The 17,095-nt window shown below is 37.1% G+C and overlaps 1 protein-coding gene across 2 annotated transcripts; it reads left to right on the top strand.

The window, feature by feature from the left end:
- The first annotated feature begins 477 nt into the window (after positions 1 to 477).
- LOC124642587 (ATP-binding cassette sub-family C member 4-like) lies at positions 478 to 16,051 on the top strand. 2 transcript variants are annotated; one of them, XM_047181046.1, is made up of 24 exons: positions 478 to 844; positions 5,599 to 5,730; positions 6,285 to 6,489; positions 7,025 to 7,250; positions 7,335 to 7,432; positions 7,513 to 7,710; positions 7,901 to 8,027; positions 8,138 to 8,442; positions 8,777 to 8,941; positions 9,691 to 9,828; positions 10,215 to 10,382; positions 10,605 to 10,712; positions 11,007 to 11,242; positions 11,360 to 11,412; positions 11,517 to 11,726; positions 12,197 to 12,427; positions 12,931 to 13,037; positions 13,138 to 13,261; positions 13,436 to 13,609; positions 13,898 to 14,025; positions 14,285 to 14,407; positions 15,113 to 15,235; positions 15,315 to 15,475; positions 15,731 to 16,051. In XM_047181046.1, the coding sequence occupies exons 1-24, from the start codon at positions 639 to 641 to the stop codon at positions 15,999 to 16,001; spliced, it is 4,017 nt and encodes a 1,338-aa protein (XP_047037002.1). In that variant the 5' UTR covers positions 478 to 638; the 3' UTR covers positions 16,002 to 16,051. The 2 variants fall into 2 exon arrangements, with proteins under 2 accessions (XP_047037002.1, XP_047037009.1); XM_047181053.1 differs by lacking the exons at positions 15,113 to 15,235; positions 15,315 to 15,475; positions 15,731 to 16,051 and adding an exon at positions 14,709 to 14,856 and having other exon boundaries at positions 14,285 to 14,479.
- The last annotated feature ends 1,044 nt before the right edge of the window (positions 16,052 to 17,095 follow it).

The following is a 17,095-nucleotide window of genomic DNA, read 5'->3' as shown; positions in this document are numbered from 1 at the left end:
GCTTAGCCTAGCGAAAAAGTTGGTGAACGAGTTCAAATCCTCGAATCATAATACCATCGAGACTACATCCCCACACACAAATTTATTACAATTTCAGCATAAATTACAATGGTACTTTGATAATTGACGGGAAGAAGAATGCAGAATGTCATATGCAAAAACAGGAAACATGATTACGTAGAATTTGAGAGTATTTTCTCTAATTTAATTATTTTCGTCCCATCCTTACTTAGGTGTCGAGTGGCTGTCACAAAATCAAACAAGCAACTACTGCTCATACAACGGTTGATTTTTAATTATTTCTTCATAGTTTATGTGCGTTGTGCGTACTTACAATATGCTTATTTAGGCTAATCACAACGATAAATAATCGATAGCGAAGGTATAATCATTCAGAATTTAGGTATTAAGAGTGATAACTGACGTCGTTAACCAACATGACATGTATCTTTATGATTGCTATCACTTATATAGCTCACGATTAGACACCTAGGCGAAAGACGGCTGTATTTAATATTTAGTCTTCAGTAATTGTTCACATTAGGCCAACGTCATGTTGAGAATACAGTAGTAAAAGTCAAACAAATGTGTAGAAATAGTGATAAGTGTGTGTGAAATTTAATTTTATTTAATTCAATATGGGCGTAGAAAATAAGAATAATGTACAAAATGCGGAAGGTCCGGCCCGCAAGACTTACAAAAAACCGAACATTTTATCCCGTATATTTCTCTGGTGGATGTGTCCTGTGCTTATAACTGGTAACAAAAGAAATGTAGAAGAATCAGATCTTATACCGCCCAGTAATTTATATAATTCAGAAAGACAAGGAGAGTATCTTGAAAGGTAAGGAAATTAATTATATTGTTTCAGTCATAGTTTTGCCAAAAGTTACATAGTTATACATTATGTTAAATTGTAATTTAATTATTGTATTTAAATGAATATTTGTGTCGATAGTATATTTCAAATTTTTCGCATAGAGACGTACATATACCCTTCAACACCATTGGTCAAACCTTAATGAAACTTAAATTGCCCCTTAGGTAGCTTTTCTTAAAAAAACAGCTTAGTCTGCGTGACACTAGTTTTAAGACTTTGGGGTTGGGGACGGGATCCATACAAAATCCGGCATCGTCCTTTGTAAAGAAGAATACTATGCGCCCTCAAATGCCAGTCCAACTATAGTTCGGCCATTCAGAGAATGCGTTCCTGACACGTCGCGATTGAACTGACGACGTAACTTTGCAATGGCGTTGCAGTTACGATAAAAATATTTTTGCTGGTTGTTTACCGTTTTAACAATTGAGGAGCATTAAAACAACATTATTATATCAATAATCAATGAATGTTATAATTTTGTGCCAAACTGAGTGTCAAATAACTTGGTAAACAATATTTTTCTAAATCTATACTGCGCTATTACAAGGTTATGTCAGCGGTTTATATTTTGTAGTGCTGTGCTAAAAATAACAGGCAAGTATCGTAATCTGTTCTTATACAGTTATAATATAAAATAATACCTTTTGATTTTCTTTTTACTTTTATGAAATATAAAAATAAAACTATGACCAAACCGCATTTTTATACTTAGATTAAAAATGGTAACCCCAAATGGCGTTATGGGCCGCCATTTTGGCGCTAAAACAGTCGTCCGTTGTCGTTTCGTGCGCATAGACCACGTTTTTCAAGTGTTTTCGATCTGTTTTTATTTGATTACCCGGCTTTTGTTAGACCGAGATATCAGGATTGATTCTGTTATTGATAATAATATAATTATACATGTAGGCGAAGATGATGATGAAGACACCACCTCCTCAAGCAAATCGGAGTCTGATTAATATTCTGTTCGCACATTCAATTCAATGTACTTGTAACAAAGAATAAATAAAACAATTTTATTATATGAATATTACCTTTTTTTGGTTTCCACTTAAATAACTAAAATATAAAACAAATGATTCCGCCAATTTAAAACGAAAATAATCTTAAAATAATGCGGCGGTTCATTTTGAAGGAACGGTAACGAACTCAGTGTTATGTTGTGCCCATCACTAGTCGTGACTAACTGATAGGTGTCAGGAACGCATTCTCTGAACGGCCGAAGTATAAGGGATTGTTCACACCAAACGTATTGTCCGCCGCTGACTGTGAGTATACTCACAGTCGGCCTCAGTGTGAACGTCGACTCAATCTGCAGTACGCGTACTCACCAAGCCGACAATAGGCTATAGCGTACGATGCGCTACATGTGTGAACAAAAGAATACGCTCGTGTAGGTTCACACTAGATGCGTACGCTGAGCGGCCGACTATTCTACACATAAAAGAGCTCAGTATTTGAAGTTGCTCGTAGTATTTTATAAACGATCTCTGAGATCACTCGTGGTTCCCATACGATAAAACTAGTGTATTTTTTAAAAAAATCGGACGTTTACTGATATTTCAATTAAATGATGCGCATTCAGATAGTTGCCATTTGCGAAGCTCTAGAGGAAGACGAAAATAATAAAAAGAAGAGATTGTGGGTACATCCCTTAAATTTGAAGAGATGTTTTCTTGGTCAATTTCATACTTTATATTTCGAATATAGACTTTATCCAAATAAGTTCAAGAAATATTTTCGTATGACAGTAAAAACATTCGATGAGTTACTATCTTTAATACGTATAAGTTTATATAAAAGGGACACTAATTATCGACGTGCTATTCAGCCAGAAGAAAGATTGACAATTACTTTAAGGTAAGAGGAAAACAACTTGTACTGTAATCAACACTTATTTATTATAATCAAATCAATCACGTTTAAACAATTGCGAAAAGAACAATGTCAGACGTCCATAGTAACTTAGGCTCAATAAAAATATTTCATGTACAGTGAAAATTCTTACAGTTTCTTGTGTAGTTTCCCGCTGATCCCCCCAAAGGATTGTTCCCCCCAAAAAATCCCCCGTGGGCAGAAAATACCCCCAAATTTGGGAGGAATCCCCCCAATCTGGCATCACTGCGCGGCGGTGCGGACGCGGCGGAGCGGCGGTGCGTACGCGGCGGAGCGGCGCTATTCGGCAACTGCGTCCGCGTAGCCAACCCGCGTCCGCCGTGCATAGTCGCGTAGTAAAATAATCGGCTACTGAGAGTCAGCTATAACAGACGACGTAACAGCGTATAGTCGGTTCGGTGTGAACGACAATTTCAATATATATGGAAAAGCAATAAACTGCGTAACGCGCGCTCACAGTCAGCGGCGGACAATACGTTTGGTGTGAACGATGCCTAAGAGATTAAATTCTCGATTCGATTCTCGATTATTAAGTACAATTTAGATATTGAACACTACTTGCTTGATTTTTTTAAACAGCATCGACAGTTACTACTATTACTACAAAAGTCAATGAAAGTTTCGAAACGAATTATCACAAATGTTTGTGTTTCACGATAAGTTCACAAACAATAGGGGAACTTTCCCTGTCGGATCGATACCGTGCTGTGCACATGTCGTGTTTGTGCGACTGCCAGTCGGTACTACGTCGTCCCTTCATCTGCACAAATATTTGTATTGAGCAGCGTGCAGTTCGTAATGTTTGTCTCTGCCTACTTTTATATATCTCTATGCATATTTGCCAATAAATAGGTACGAGGGGAGGTCAATAAGTTCGCGGAATGGAGGGGTTGGCGGGGATAAATTTGCCCGTCCAGGTAGGCACTAGTTAAGCACCTCATTAAGAGTATATATACCAAGTTTGAACCTAATCGGGTCCTTAACTTTTGAGTTATCGACCTGCAAACAACTAAATCGGGAAGAAGTCAGCCAGTATGGAGAAAATTGAACACCGTGTGCCGTTATTAAGTTCCTTACCAAGCAAGGAAAATCCGCTCAGACGATTTTTCAAGAGCTGTTAGCGGTTTACGCGGACTCTGCCCCTGGTAAAACCATGGTTTACAAGTGGCATGGTCTTTTCAAACAAGGAAGGGAGTCCATTGAAGACGACCCCCCCTCCGGACGGCCAATTGGGGCCACCACACCGGAAATCCTCAAAAAAGTAGAAAAACTTGTATTGGGACTATAACGGGACAGTACTACGCTTCTTTACTGGAATGATTGAAAGAAGCCATTAAGGAAAAAAGAAGAGGAAAACTGTCAAAAGGTGTGCTCCTTTTGCACGACAATGCACCCGTCCACACGTGCCATGTTGCGACGGCTGCCATTCACCGATGCGGCCTTGAACAATTAAACCACCCACCATACAGTCTAGACTTGCCCCCAGTGACTATTATTTATTTCCAAAAATGAAGAAAAAGCTTCGTGGAAAGAAATTTGACGACGATGAAGAAGTCAAGTCGGCAATTTCGGCCTATTTTGACGCCAAAGACAAATCATTTTTTTTCGATGGTATAAACAAGCTATTTGAGAGATTCGAAAAATGTATTAGGGTTAAAGGAGAATATATTGAAAAGGAAAAATAATTTGGTGTTTAATTTCAACCTCCTTCGTTCTCATTCCGCGAACTTATTGACCTCCCCTCGTATATTATAATGTAAATTATTTTGTTGAGATGAAAGTGTAATAAGAATGGGGATTTAGCCCCAAAAATACATTCGAATGTATGAACTGGAAATTATAATTTGACATATAATAATTTAGGAAAATAAACATAAATAATGAACAGAGAAACAAGTATACGTTGTATTTTTTTTATGAAATGTTCAACAATTCAGCAATATAATTTTTTAAAATTTTTGAACACTGAAACTATTTAGTCCATTGTTATTATCAATGAAAATTATTACGAAAATATGTTGGTAATCTTCAATGAGTCAATGTAGTGATAATTTTCTGACGTGCGTCGGTTTTAATGGACTTTGTATTTTGAACCTCTGAATCTAGTCATACTATAGTCAAAGTAAAGCTTGCTTCTTTCTTCCATAAATAACTGTTTTACCGATCTTTTATGATTCCAGTTCTATTGTAATTTGTACACTTTGTTTTATTTATTTAAATATTGTTTATATGATTACGACGGCCAAGGCGCAAAATTTTACCTTAAGATTTTTTTTTCATAAACCGATATTCAGTTCTACGTTTTCATCTCGTTATTCTTATCTCACAAGGACTTCGAAATTGGTTTACAACCCCGTACCTTAGCCTCGCAATATTAATGAAAAATAACTTTCAAGATAAGTATTTGCAGCACGTTTCAAAAATTTAATCTGTTCTTGTTTACTCAACATAGCTTACATATTGGAAGTAAGTTAATGTAATATTTTCACAAGCTCTAACTATTAAGCAAGAAATATTTTTAAACTGCCTTGGTTTTATTGAAATAAATGGTTTTCTGCTTACGTACATAGGAGTTTTACACTAATACTTAGGTACTTCTAGAGTTAGTCTACGTACCTAGAATCTCATGTTTGAACTTATTTGGTAGTAAAAGTAGTTAGTTTTATTGTAAGTAGCACATGTTAAATACACAACCTACGAGTACAAATACTTATTTTTTTTATGTATTGCCGCAGTTTTTTTTATTAAGTTTCAGTAAGTATAAATTAAAAAAATATCATCAAGCACTTATTAAATATTAATTTTACTTTCATTTATCCTAGATACTGGTTGGCAGAGATAGAAAATGCAACAATTGAAAATCGGGAGCCATCACTATGGAAGGCATTACGAAAGGCCTACTGGGTCTCCTATATGCCAGGAGCTATTTTTATCATCATTCAATCTGCAGCCAGGTACACACTTTGTAAAGTATTTTTATTTAGTTATTTACGGCCAGTTTCTTCATCAAACATAAAAGTCAAAGTAATGTCTAAAGTAAAAGTAATGGTCAAATTCGTTTTTTCAAGGCTAAAGTGACAGCAAAACTAATAGAAAAAATGAATTTGACCGTTACTTTTACTTTAGACATTACTTTGATTTTTACTTTGGATTTTACTTTTGATGAAGAAATTGCTGTTAATGTTTAAGTTTACCTAAAAGTCAGATATAGTTGATCTATCTTTTAAATTTGGTTTCTTGATGGATCTTTAATTCTCTTCTTCAAAAGGTGTACTCAAAACTCAATTTTTTATTAGCATTCCATGTGTTATACAGGTGGTCAAGGTATACTTGTGTGCTTCACAATGCAACACACTCGTGAAATCCCGTAAAGACGTATCGTGTTATTACTTATGAGTGATGATATATCAAATCAATACCTAGGGCTATTCCGTAACGGTTTCCGTAGAAATTAGATTTTTTTTTCGTCTCTAGAGCTTGATTAATTATAATCTTTTTATGTTTACAGGACGTATCAGCCGCGGTTGTTTTCTCAGCTACTGTCGTACTGGTCGGTGGACAGTGAAATGACTCAGCAAGACGCTGGCCTGTATGCTCTCGCCATGCTGGGACTGAACTTCGTCTCCATGATGTGTCAGCACCACAACACACTGTTTGTGATGCGGTTCAGTTTAAAAGTCAAGGTTGCCTGTTCTTCGCTTTTGTATAGGAAGGTGAGCATACTTTTAAGTAGAATAATCTTCCATCGATGTAATTAAACAGGGACAATTAGACCGAAGTTAGGGTGCTTACATAAAGAAACAGGTTTCCGGTACAGATAAACTTGTACGGGTAGGTACCGATCAGTGCAGGTATAATATTTCAATACAATCCTATTCACTCACTTATAAAGAAACAGGTTGTTTACCTGTTTCAACTTACCTGTTTCTTTATAAGTGAGTGAATAGGATTGTATTGAAATATTATACCTGCACTGATCGGTACCTACCCGTACAGGTTTGTCTGTACCGGTAACCTGTTTCTTTATGTAAACACCCTTAAGATCGTTAAATTAGTTTAATCAACCTATCAGCATTTTTATAGACAATATTTTTTTTTCAATAAAAATTGGCCAGATCTGCTTTAAAAGAAGACGTTGACGTTGGCTTTAAAAGAGACTGATACTATTTTATTTATTTTTGATATCTTTATTTTAGATATACCTACTTACTTCTTTTTTGAAACTCGATAAAAATTTCTTTGTTCCAGTTGCTCCGCATGACCCAAGTGTCGGTGGGTGAGGTGGCAGGAGGAAAGCTGGTGAACTTGCTGTCCAACGATATCACGAGGTTCGACTACGCGTTCATGTTCCTACATTACTTGTGGATCGTGCCTATCCAAGTGGCTGTTGTTTTGTACTTCTTGTGGGAGGCTGCTGGCTTCGCACCCTTCGTCGGTCTGTTTGGAGTCGTTATACTGATTTTACCACTGCAAGGTATGTCATATTAAAACCTTTTTTCAATTTAATATTGTTTCCTTATGTATTCATGTTATTAATCGATGAACTTTTGGCTTTTAGCTGGCTTGACGAAACTCACAACTGTTGTAAGACGTGAGACGGCTAAGAGAACGGACAGGCGAATTAAACTAATGAGTGAAATTATTGGTGGTATTCAGGTAAAAAAAAACTTTTCTTAATTTTTATATATTGACCTATTTAAAATGATGACAAAAATTAACTGTTTGGTCAATTTCAGGTCATTAAAATGTACGCTTGGGAGAAACCCTTCCAGCTAGTTGTGAAGGCAGCTCGTGCCTTTGAAATGAGTGCCCTCAGGAAGTCCATCTTCATCAGGAGTACTTTCCTAGGGTTCATGTTGTTCACTGAGCGAAGCATCATGTTTGTCACAGTGTTGACACTCGCTCTCACAGGCACTATGATTACTGCCACTACGGTAAGATTTACTTATTATAATAATTAAATATAAGATATTTTGCCGACCGTTTCATTCCATATATATTATAATGGTTTTCGAAATATCGCATCAATCGATTCATCATCGATTTCCATTCAATTTCGGCAAATTACTACTTAACTAAGTTTGAACAATCGTTCCGATATATAATCTTGATATTATTTCACAGATATACCCTATTCAACAGTACTTCAGTATTATTCAGTTCAATGTAACACTGATCATTCCTATGGCAATCGCAAGTTATTCCGAGATGATGGTGTCCATAGAACGTATCCAGGGATTCCTTAGTTTGGGTAAATATTGTTTCTTTTAAGTTCAATAAAATTTACATACGTTAGGTAGATTGGTATAAAGCGTACAGTGATAATAATACTGAGATTTGATATTTATGTTTTGTAAACAGACGAGCGGTCCGACATGCAAGTGACTCCAAAAATGAATGGATCTAACAATAACACTTTGTTTAAATCCAAGAAGTCACCACTTGAAGTAGGCATCGTGCCTAAGAAATACTCACCTAGCGAAGTTATGGCTGCAAAGGAGATGCAGGATGATCCTACCCAGATGGACTATCCTATCAGGCTTAACAAAGTAAGCGCATCGTGGACCGGCAGCAATAGTTCTTCAGAAATGACACTTAAGAATATATCGTTACGTATTCGTAAAGGAAAATTGTGTGCTATCATTGGTCCTGTGGGGTCCGGAAAGGTAATTTATTTCATTATAAATATTTCAACACCTCCTACGTATATTATCGTAACCAACAAAATGAAGATTTTGCTTTTTTTACATAAAATAAATTTTATTTCCATTTATTGTACATTTTTTAATGTAAAATATATGTTTAAAAATAATATTAATATTTTACATTTAAAAAGTTTAAAAATAAATAAATGGAAATAAAAATAAGTCGTTTTATGTAAAAAAAGCAAAATCGTCATTTTGTTGGTTACGATAATATACGTAGGAGGTGTCGATTTGTTCATATACAGATTTGTTTTTTTATTTTTTACTTGTAATATTAATATTTTAACTTTTACAGACATCTCTACTGCAACTGCTCTTAAAAGAATTACCATTGAATAGTGGTACACTTGACGTGAGCGGGAAAATGTCGTACGCTTGTCAAGAGTCTTGGCTGTTCCCAGGCACAGTACGAGAAAACATTTTGTTCGGCCATACTTACGAACCCACAAAATACAAAGAGGTAAATTATTGCAGGTTATTAATGACTTTATTAAATTTTTATTTAGGTGCATAATTATAATAATAATGCGTTTATTTCATGACTACAATGGTCCAATTGTTAGTAACTTTTCAACTATAACTTATCGACTAAGGGTTAGTAATACCTAAAAACTAAACGTTTGCCTAACAAGCAAGTCCATCCAATGCCTAAGCACCGGAGCATCATGCTTGTCGGCCAAGACTTGTAGGATGCTGTTAGCGCTCTTGTGTAATTTATCTTCTATATAATTATATTTAATAATTAATTTATTATAAATAATTAATTTAATAATAATTAATAATTATATAGAAGATATTTTTTTCTAACTAGCTGATCCCGTGAACTTCGTATCGTTCAAACCTTCCCTGGACCTCTACAAACATTTTAAAACCAAAATCAGCTCAATCGGCCCAGCCGTCCTCGAGTTTTAATCAGACTAACGAACAACAATCCATTTTTATTTATATAGATTATATTTCTTGTGCGAATTATCTTATGTAGGTATGTCTTCCAAAACATTCATACTTACACCTGTATTTCTTGCGATAGCTTTAAGTTATATTCTTCACCAAAATTAAAAATATGAAAAAGATATGATGTTCAACCACAAACAGAGATTGCACGAGAAACGTTAAAATTGTATAGTCAATTTTCCCACTGTTTTATAATTCACACAATTTCCATCTGCCATGGTCTGTTATGCATGTAGATATATTTTGTTATGGCAGGTTTGCAAGGTGTGTTCGTTGCTGCCTGACTTCAAGCAGTTCCCGTATGGTGACCTGTCTTTAGTGGGAGAACGAGGAGTGTCCCTGTCAGGTGGTCAAAGAGCCAGGATCAATTTGGCTAGAGCAATTTATCGTGAGGTAAGCATCTTTCGTTTACGCAGAACTTCTACACATGGTAATAAAACACTTCAGTTGGTTATTCGTGATTCGTAATTCGAGGTATTGATGAAGGACTATATTATGTTCTTGCGACTATTCCTGTTATATGATATCGCAACCACAAGATTAATTGTCGGGGTAATACCTGATAACGTGAAAGTAAACAATTGGTAACAACTTAGTTATATCGGCACTGTAATAATGCGACAGTATATGCGATACATAATTTGTTTATATTTAACTTTTCTAACAATTTATCAATGAAATCTTTTACATATTGATGAGAGCAACTTATACATTGTTGTCATTACACCACATTTTCTTAAATCGTGAGCGTGAAACTAAAATCGTGGGCGTATTTTCAGGCCGACATTTACTTGCTGGATGATCCCCTATCTGCAGTGGACGCTAATGTAGGCAGACAACTGTTTGATGGCTGCATCAAAGGCTACCTCACTGGACGAACTTGCGTCTTGGTCACCCATCAGATCCATTACCTCAAAGCTGCTGATTTTATTGTAGTCCTTAATGAGGCAAGTATGACTACCTATCATTTCATATTTCCATTGAAAGATAACAAAAGTATTTACATTAAAAATATATTTATTGAAGTGATTAATTTTATCTTAACTATTATCTTTGGACGAGTCATTACAACGTAGCAAATTTCCAACACTTCAATATTTACTCTTTGAATACTACTTACTTAGTCCAGCTTCAAAATTAATAAAAGTTTCCTAATGGTTTTTTATCAGGGTTCCGTCGAGAATATGGGCACTTATGATGAACTGGTGAAGACAGGAACTGAATTCTCGATGCTGCTATCCAACCAAGAAAATGACGCAACTGAAAACGAAAGGAAAGTAAGTATGCACTTAATATCTGGTATTTTCCGTTGCGACTTGAACGTTTGCCAGAAAACAGCTTTCAACATTATCTTGTCTACATCGTTGCACATGTTCCTAAAACATATCCGAATAAAAAATATAGGTATGAACGAGTATACATCTACCCTCGTGTATTGTAATATGTACTGAATAAACATTGTTCATTTTAAATTCTCCTAATAGATTATGCTTAAAAATGCAGCATAGATTACACTGGACCTTGTTCAAACAACCCAGAAAAAAATACTATTTACGTTCCTTTCGTCTTAGGACCGACCAGCAATGATGCGAGGAATATCAAAAATCTCAGTTAAGAGCGACACCGAAATGGAACAGAAGGCTCAAATACAGGAGGCAGAGGAGAGAGCGACAGGTAGCTTGAAGTTTGAGGTGGTGCTCAAGTACCTGAGCTCCGTCCAGTCCTGGTGTCTGGTGTTTACGGCGTTCCTTGTACTGCTGATCACGCAAGGTGCTGCCACCACTGCCGACTATTGGTTGAGTTTCTGGTAAGATAATTAATTATTTTTCAAAAATTTAATTTAACGGAAACAAAGAACGTATTTTAAATTGGCTTCTCTGAATATGTCTTAAATGTCTCCTGATAGTTAACATTTTGATTGCAGGACTAACCAAGTGGATTCTTATGAACAATCTTTACCTGAAGGCGTGGATCCAGGTAAGTCTACGAAATATCTCTGTTTTATTTATATGAACTTCCTGCGTATGTACCATTTGCAGTTCTAAGATCTCAACCTCAACTAAAAAGTTATTTCTTTTCAGATACTGACATGAACGCACAAATTGGCTTACTTACAACTGCTCAGTACCTATACGTTTTCGGTGGAGTTATATTGGCTTTAATAGTCATGACCCTCGTCAGAATCACAGCTTTCGTAGCGATGACAATGCGAGCTTCTCAAAATCTTCACAACACTATTTACGAAAAATTAATTGTGACAGTAATGAGATTTTTCGATACCAATCCTTCTGGTGAGTAACATTCATCATTACACATAACATTATTTATTTAAGTGATCACATAAAAAAGTGCCATAGCATTTTGCGAGACAGTCAGTTAGATAAGTAGAGATAATGATTTTAAAATCAAAGTAACGGACTCTCTCAATGTTAGAAGTGTAGGTAATTAGCGATAATTGCAGCTGGCCAAGTGCCCAGGTTGCCGTGAGTAGACCTTAACATTAGTACACGCCAATTGCAACGACGGTAGCCAAGATAGCTTGGATAATAACAACATCTTTAATGAGTTCTGCAACTTTCGACTTGTGATTTTGGTGGCAGTAGATTTAAGAAAACGTTGTACATATGTGTAGTATAAGATGATGATACATTCTAGGCTATCCGTATTTTTTTTAGATTATGATTTATTAAATGCAAGAAGATGATGCAATGAAATTAATTTACAACATCATGCTTATTGGAGCTTCTTTTGAATTTCGCAGGTCGTGTGCTGAACAGATTCTCAAAAGACATGGGTGCCATGGATGAGCTTCTTCCTCGCAGTCTTTTAGAAACAGTTCAGATGTATTTGTCGCTGACCAGTGTGTTGGTGCTGAACGCCACTGCATTGCCCTGGACGCTTATACCTACCTCCGTGTTGATTGTCATCTTCGTGCTCATGTTGAGATGGTACCTGAATACAGCTCAGGCTGTCAAACGTTTGGAGGGCACAAGTAAGTGTTACATGAACCATAGGCGTTATTTAAGAACAAATATAGATTTAGAGTGTAAATTAATTAACGGTTAGAACATCGCTAATAGTTTTGACTGCCTCGTTGGTCTAGAGGTCGCAAGCGCGGCTGCTGTGCTCGAGGTCTCGGGTTCGATTCCCGGGTCAGGCCGAAATCGCTTTGTGGGTTTTCATAAACTTTCACAAAGCAGCCCGTAGCCTGGAAGTTGGTGATTGATTCACCCGTGCATCGGAGAGCACGTAAATGTCGGTCCTGCGCCTGATCTCTTTCCGGTCGTGTCGGATTGCCGTCCCATCGGGTTATGAGAGTGAAGGAATAGGGAGTGCACCTGTGTCTGCGCAAATGCTCGTGCACTATAATATGTCCTGCGCAGCTGGCTGATCTCCTTTAATGAGAACAGCCGCCGTGGCCGAAATCGGCCGTGGACGCCATTATTAATAGTTTTGAAATAAAATTATTTTAATTTTGTTTTATTTCTACTTCAGCCAAGAGTCCTGTATTTGGAATGATTAACTCCACTATTTCTGGACTCTCCACTATTAGAAGTTCGGGTTCCCAGGATAGACAGATGAAATTGTTTGACGAAGCGCAGGTAAACATGAAGCTTATTATTTTTTTTATATTAATTAAAATTACATCTAAAAAGATTTATCCAATAGTAATGGTTATATATTTCTTATTGCTGTTTACAGAATCTCCACACAAGTGCTTTCCACACATTCTTCGGCGGTTCTACGGCATTTGCATTGTATCTCGATACTTTGTGTTTGACCTACCTCGGTGTCGTCATGTCAATTTTCATTTTGGGCGACTTTGGTGAGCACTTTTTCTTTACAACATTAAAAGGCAATATTTACACATTTCCAGTTCATAGTGTAATCTTTATTATATATATATTGTGTGTGTATATATTGTGTAGTAATCTTTGGCATTACCATTCCATGTTGATAGAACAGAATTTGCTTATTTTTGTTTTTTTTTTCTTCCCAGGTGATTTGATCCCGGTGGGAAGTGTCGGTCTGGCTGTCAGTCAGTCCATGGTGCTGACCATGATGTTGCAGATGGCAGCTAGGTTCACAGCTGACTTTTTGGGGCAAATGACGGCTGTGGAGAGAGTTCTGGAATACACCAAGCTACCCACGGAGACCAATTTTGTGCAAGGACGTAAGTACAATCATTCGTTTTGAGATATTTAGGTAATCTGACTTTGATTATTAAGTCCTTATCTGTCTAGCCTTTTTCCAACTATGTTCGGTACTTCTTCCAGTCTATGTGATTGGATGCAGTAATGAAAACCAGTTTTTACATAGGCGACTGCCTATCTGAACTTCTAAATCTAGTTACCCGGGTAACCCGATATCCCTTTGGTTGTCAAATTTTGGCTCTGGCTTCTGACTACCGGCCAACCAAAACAAGGACGATAAGTTATAACATAGATATATTGATTTTCAGCAACTAACCCACCAAAGGAATGGCCCAGTGCTGGTAGAGTGACGTTCTCAAATGTGTACCTGAATTATTCCATGGAAGACCCGCCGGTGCTGAAGGACTTAAACTTTGAAATTCAAAGCGGCTGGAAGGTAAGAGACCTAATAATGTATTTGATTAAAATAAAAGCAATAAAGATATACTTGCCGTGCTACCCTAAACTACCCGTGTTCCATGTATTATTCAGATAAATTCCATCCAAAGGTTGTCTAGAAGAAATCGCTGTTTGGCGATAAGACGGCCAATTATACTGTTCTTTGTGTCATATGATTATCAAGATGATATGATGAGAAGATTTATAAAGAATAATCTATCTATGTATTTGCTTACTTAATGTAATGAATGTTGTAGGTTGGAGTTGTAGGCAGAACAGGAGCCGGCAAGTCATCGCTCATCGCGGCTTTGTTCCGGCTTAGTGACATAAGCGGCAGCATCAAAATTGACGGTGTGGACACCGAAGGATTAGCCAAAAAGGTATCGATGTTAAAAAATACATTCTTTCTAAAAGACTTAGTGAAGTATTATTTATTGTTTAGTTAAATTACTATAGTTCGGCCATTCAGAGAATGCGTTCCTGACACGTCGCGATTGAACTGACGACGTAACTTTGCAATGGCGTTGCAGTTACGATAAAAATATTTTTGCTGGTTGTTTACCGTTTTAACAATTGAGGAGCATTAAAACAACATTATTATATCAATAATCAATGAATGTAGTTACGTCGTCAGTTCAATCGCGACGTGTCAGGAACGCATTCTCTGAATGGCCGAACTATAATAGAATTTGTGGATTTGTTGAAAATATATTAACGGCACGAGCTCGTGGTTTCCAGCACCCGGATAAAAATATCCTTTTTATTGCAATTTTATTTGCACTCTCTTTTATGAACTCTCTTATGTACTCACCTTAAGTACTCTCTTATGTAAGATCTCATGTACTTCCCTTATGTACTCTCTTACGTACCCTCTTATGTGCTCTCTTATGTACTCCTCTTATGTACTCCCCTTATGTACTCCTCTTCTGTACTCCTCTTATACAAAGTGTGTCGTACCTAATCACATGAAATTAAATACGTTGATATACTGGTTAATACATTTGTAGGAAAAGTAAGAGAATCTTATGTCGTCAATTTTTTTTTATTTAGAACATTGATTCAGCGATAACTTTTTACATTCGCAGACTTTGAGATCGAAAATATCAATTATTCCACAAGAGCCGGTGCTGTTCTCGGCTACTCTGCGATACAATTTGGACCCGTTCGACGATTACAGCGACGACGATATTTGGAGGGCGTTGGAACAGGTACGCTTAATTAAATTACTTCTCAACAGACCCTCGGCACTCGAACTAATCTAACTAATGAATGAATCTATGATTTTAGGTGGAATTAAAAGAAGGAATACCGGCTTTAGACTTTAAGGTCGCTGAAGGTGGTACTAACTTCTCTATGGGACAACGTCAGTTGGTTTGCTTGGCTCGTGCCATTCTACGCTCTAACAAAATACTCATCATGGACGAAGCTACCGCTAACGTCGATCCTCAGTAAGTCAATCATTCTATAGTTGTGGTCAATGGCGTTAATTTATTGTTCTAGGTTTTCCAATGTGTTAAAAGTTTAATTAAAAGCAAAATATAGATACGTCATTAAATAAATTATTTATTCGGTAATAGGACTTCCTTATTGGCGAGTTTGTTTCATTTTGTTTCTGAATTTAAATACATAATAGTCAGCTAATATAATAATTACTGCAGAGAACTTACACGTATTTTTCTTACTTATGCATTCTTCTTTTACAGGACGGACGCTTTGATCCAAAAGACGATCCGTCGTCAGTTTGCGTCGTGCACGGTGCTCACCATCGCGCATCGACTGAACACCATCATGGACTCCGACCGAGTGCTGGTCATGGACCAGGGCGAAGTGGCCGAGTTCGACCATCCCCACATCTTGCTCAGCAACCCCAATAGCAAGTTCTTCTCTATGGTCCGAGAGACAGGAGAAAGCATGACAAGGACCTTAATGGAGGTCGCTAAGGCCAAATATGATAGTGATAATAAGGAAGCTTAAGATAATTATTGTTTTATTTTATTTTTAATACTAATTTATTGTTTACATAACTATGTTGTTTTATTTGTTAACTAACTGGTTCCTTGTGGTTTCACTTGCGACCTCTGCTCGGTCAAAATATAGTCCATGTTAGGTGATCTTCACACTGCCCCGCATCACGCTGCATCTTGCGTGTCGACGCACCTACGCGCGTTCCTGCGGGAGTGCAGATCTGCATCATCGTGCGGGTTTTTCACGCACTCACGCGCGTAGGTGCGTTTAGTAGATTCACGCACGGCGGCTTCCATTTTCAAATATACATGTCACGCCCATTCAAAATCACGCGCGGCAATGCGGGATTCAGTGTGCCATACCTTGCGTCTCGCCCCGCACCTACGCGCGGGGGTGCGTGTTTCTCCGCATGTATGTGCGTGATCCGCATGAACGCGCGTGGATGCATTTTCAGTGTGTTGGACTATGCGTGTTTTCCATACAAACGGAGATATTTCCATACAACGGAAAAAAACGCATCCACGCACTACGCTGCATCATGCGGGGCAGTGTGATAATCGCCTTACTCTGGAATAGTCTAGCGTCCTGACAGTACTAGTTTTCATCGTTTTCAAACATTTTTCAAATCGTTCAGTAGTTTAAAGCAAACAAAAAAATATATAAATGTTTACATTTATAAAAAAATATATACGTATACAGTAGATATAATATACCTGACTGTGAACTTATTTATTACCTGCTCCTAGCCAGTAGGTTTTATGTTTAAGGTAGGTTACATGAGGTACATCATCTGCCATAATAATCACAATGAAATGAGCATTTAATCAGGCTTGCTGAACTGCAGTTCCCAGAACCTTAGCAGGTAAGGAAGCATTTAACTCCAAGCAACCGGGTCTCGGTAGAAACTGTTTTGTAAATACAATCTAACTTTCTCTGCTTCAGGTACACTGTAGCGAAAACTTTGTGCGCGCTATATACGTATAACGTTCAGTATTGAATTACTTTACCCACATGAAGTGCTGTTCTATTACCTCAAGTCTTTACCTCCACCGCACCTTTTTCTATTTCTTAACGACACTTTGTGATACAATCTGTACGTTGAT

Source organism: Helicoverpa zea, chromosome 2, assembly GCF_022581195.2.
Source record: "Helicoverpa zea isolate HzStark_Cry1AcR chromosome 2, ilHelZeax1.1, whole genome shotgun sequence".
Lineage (NCBI taxonomy): Eukaryota > Metazoa > Arthropoda > Insecta > Lepidoptera > Noctuidae > Helicoverpa > Helicoverpa zea.
Note: the sequence above shows the minus strand (reverse complement) of the source record. Positions and strands in the feature narration are given on the sequence as shown.

Coding starts and splice junctions, on each gene's coding strand:
- LOC124642587 (XM_047181046.1), top strand. CDS start 639: ATGGGCGTAGAAAATAAGAATAATGTACAAAATGCGGAAGGTCCGGCC. Junction 10,383..10,604: donor TTATTGTAGTCCTTAATGAG/GCAAGTATGACT, acceptor GTTTTTTATCAG/GGTTCCGTCGAGAATATGGG. Junction 14,408..15,112: donor CCGAAGGATTAGCCAAAAAG/GTATCGATGTTA, acceptor TTACATTCGCAG/ACTTTGAGATCGAAAATATC.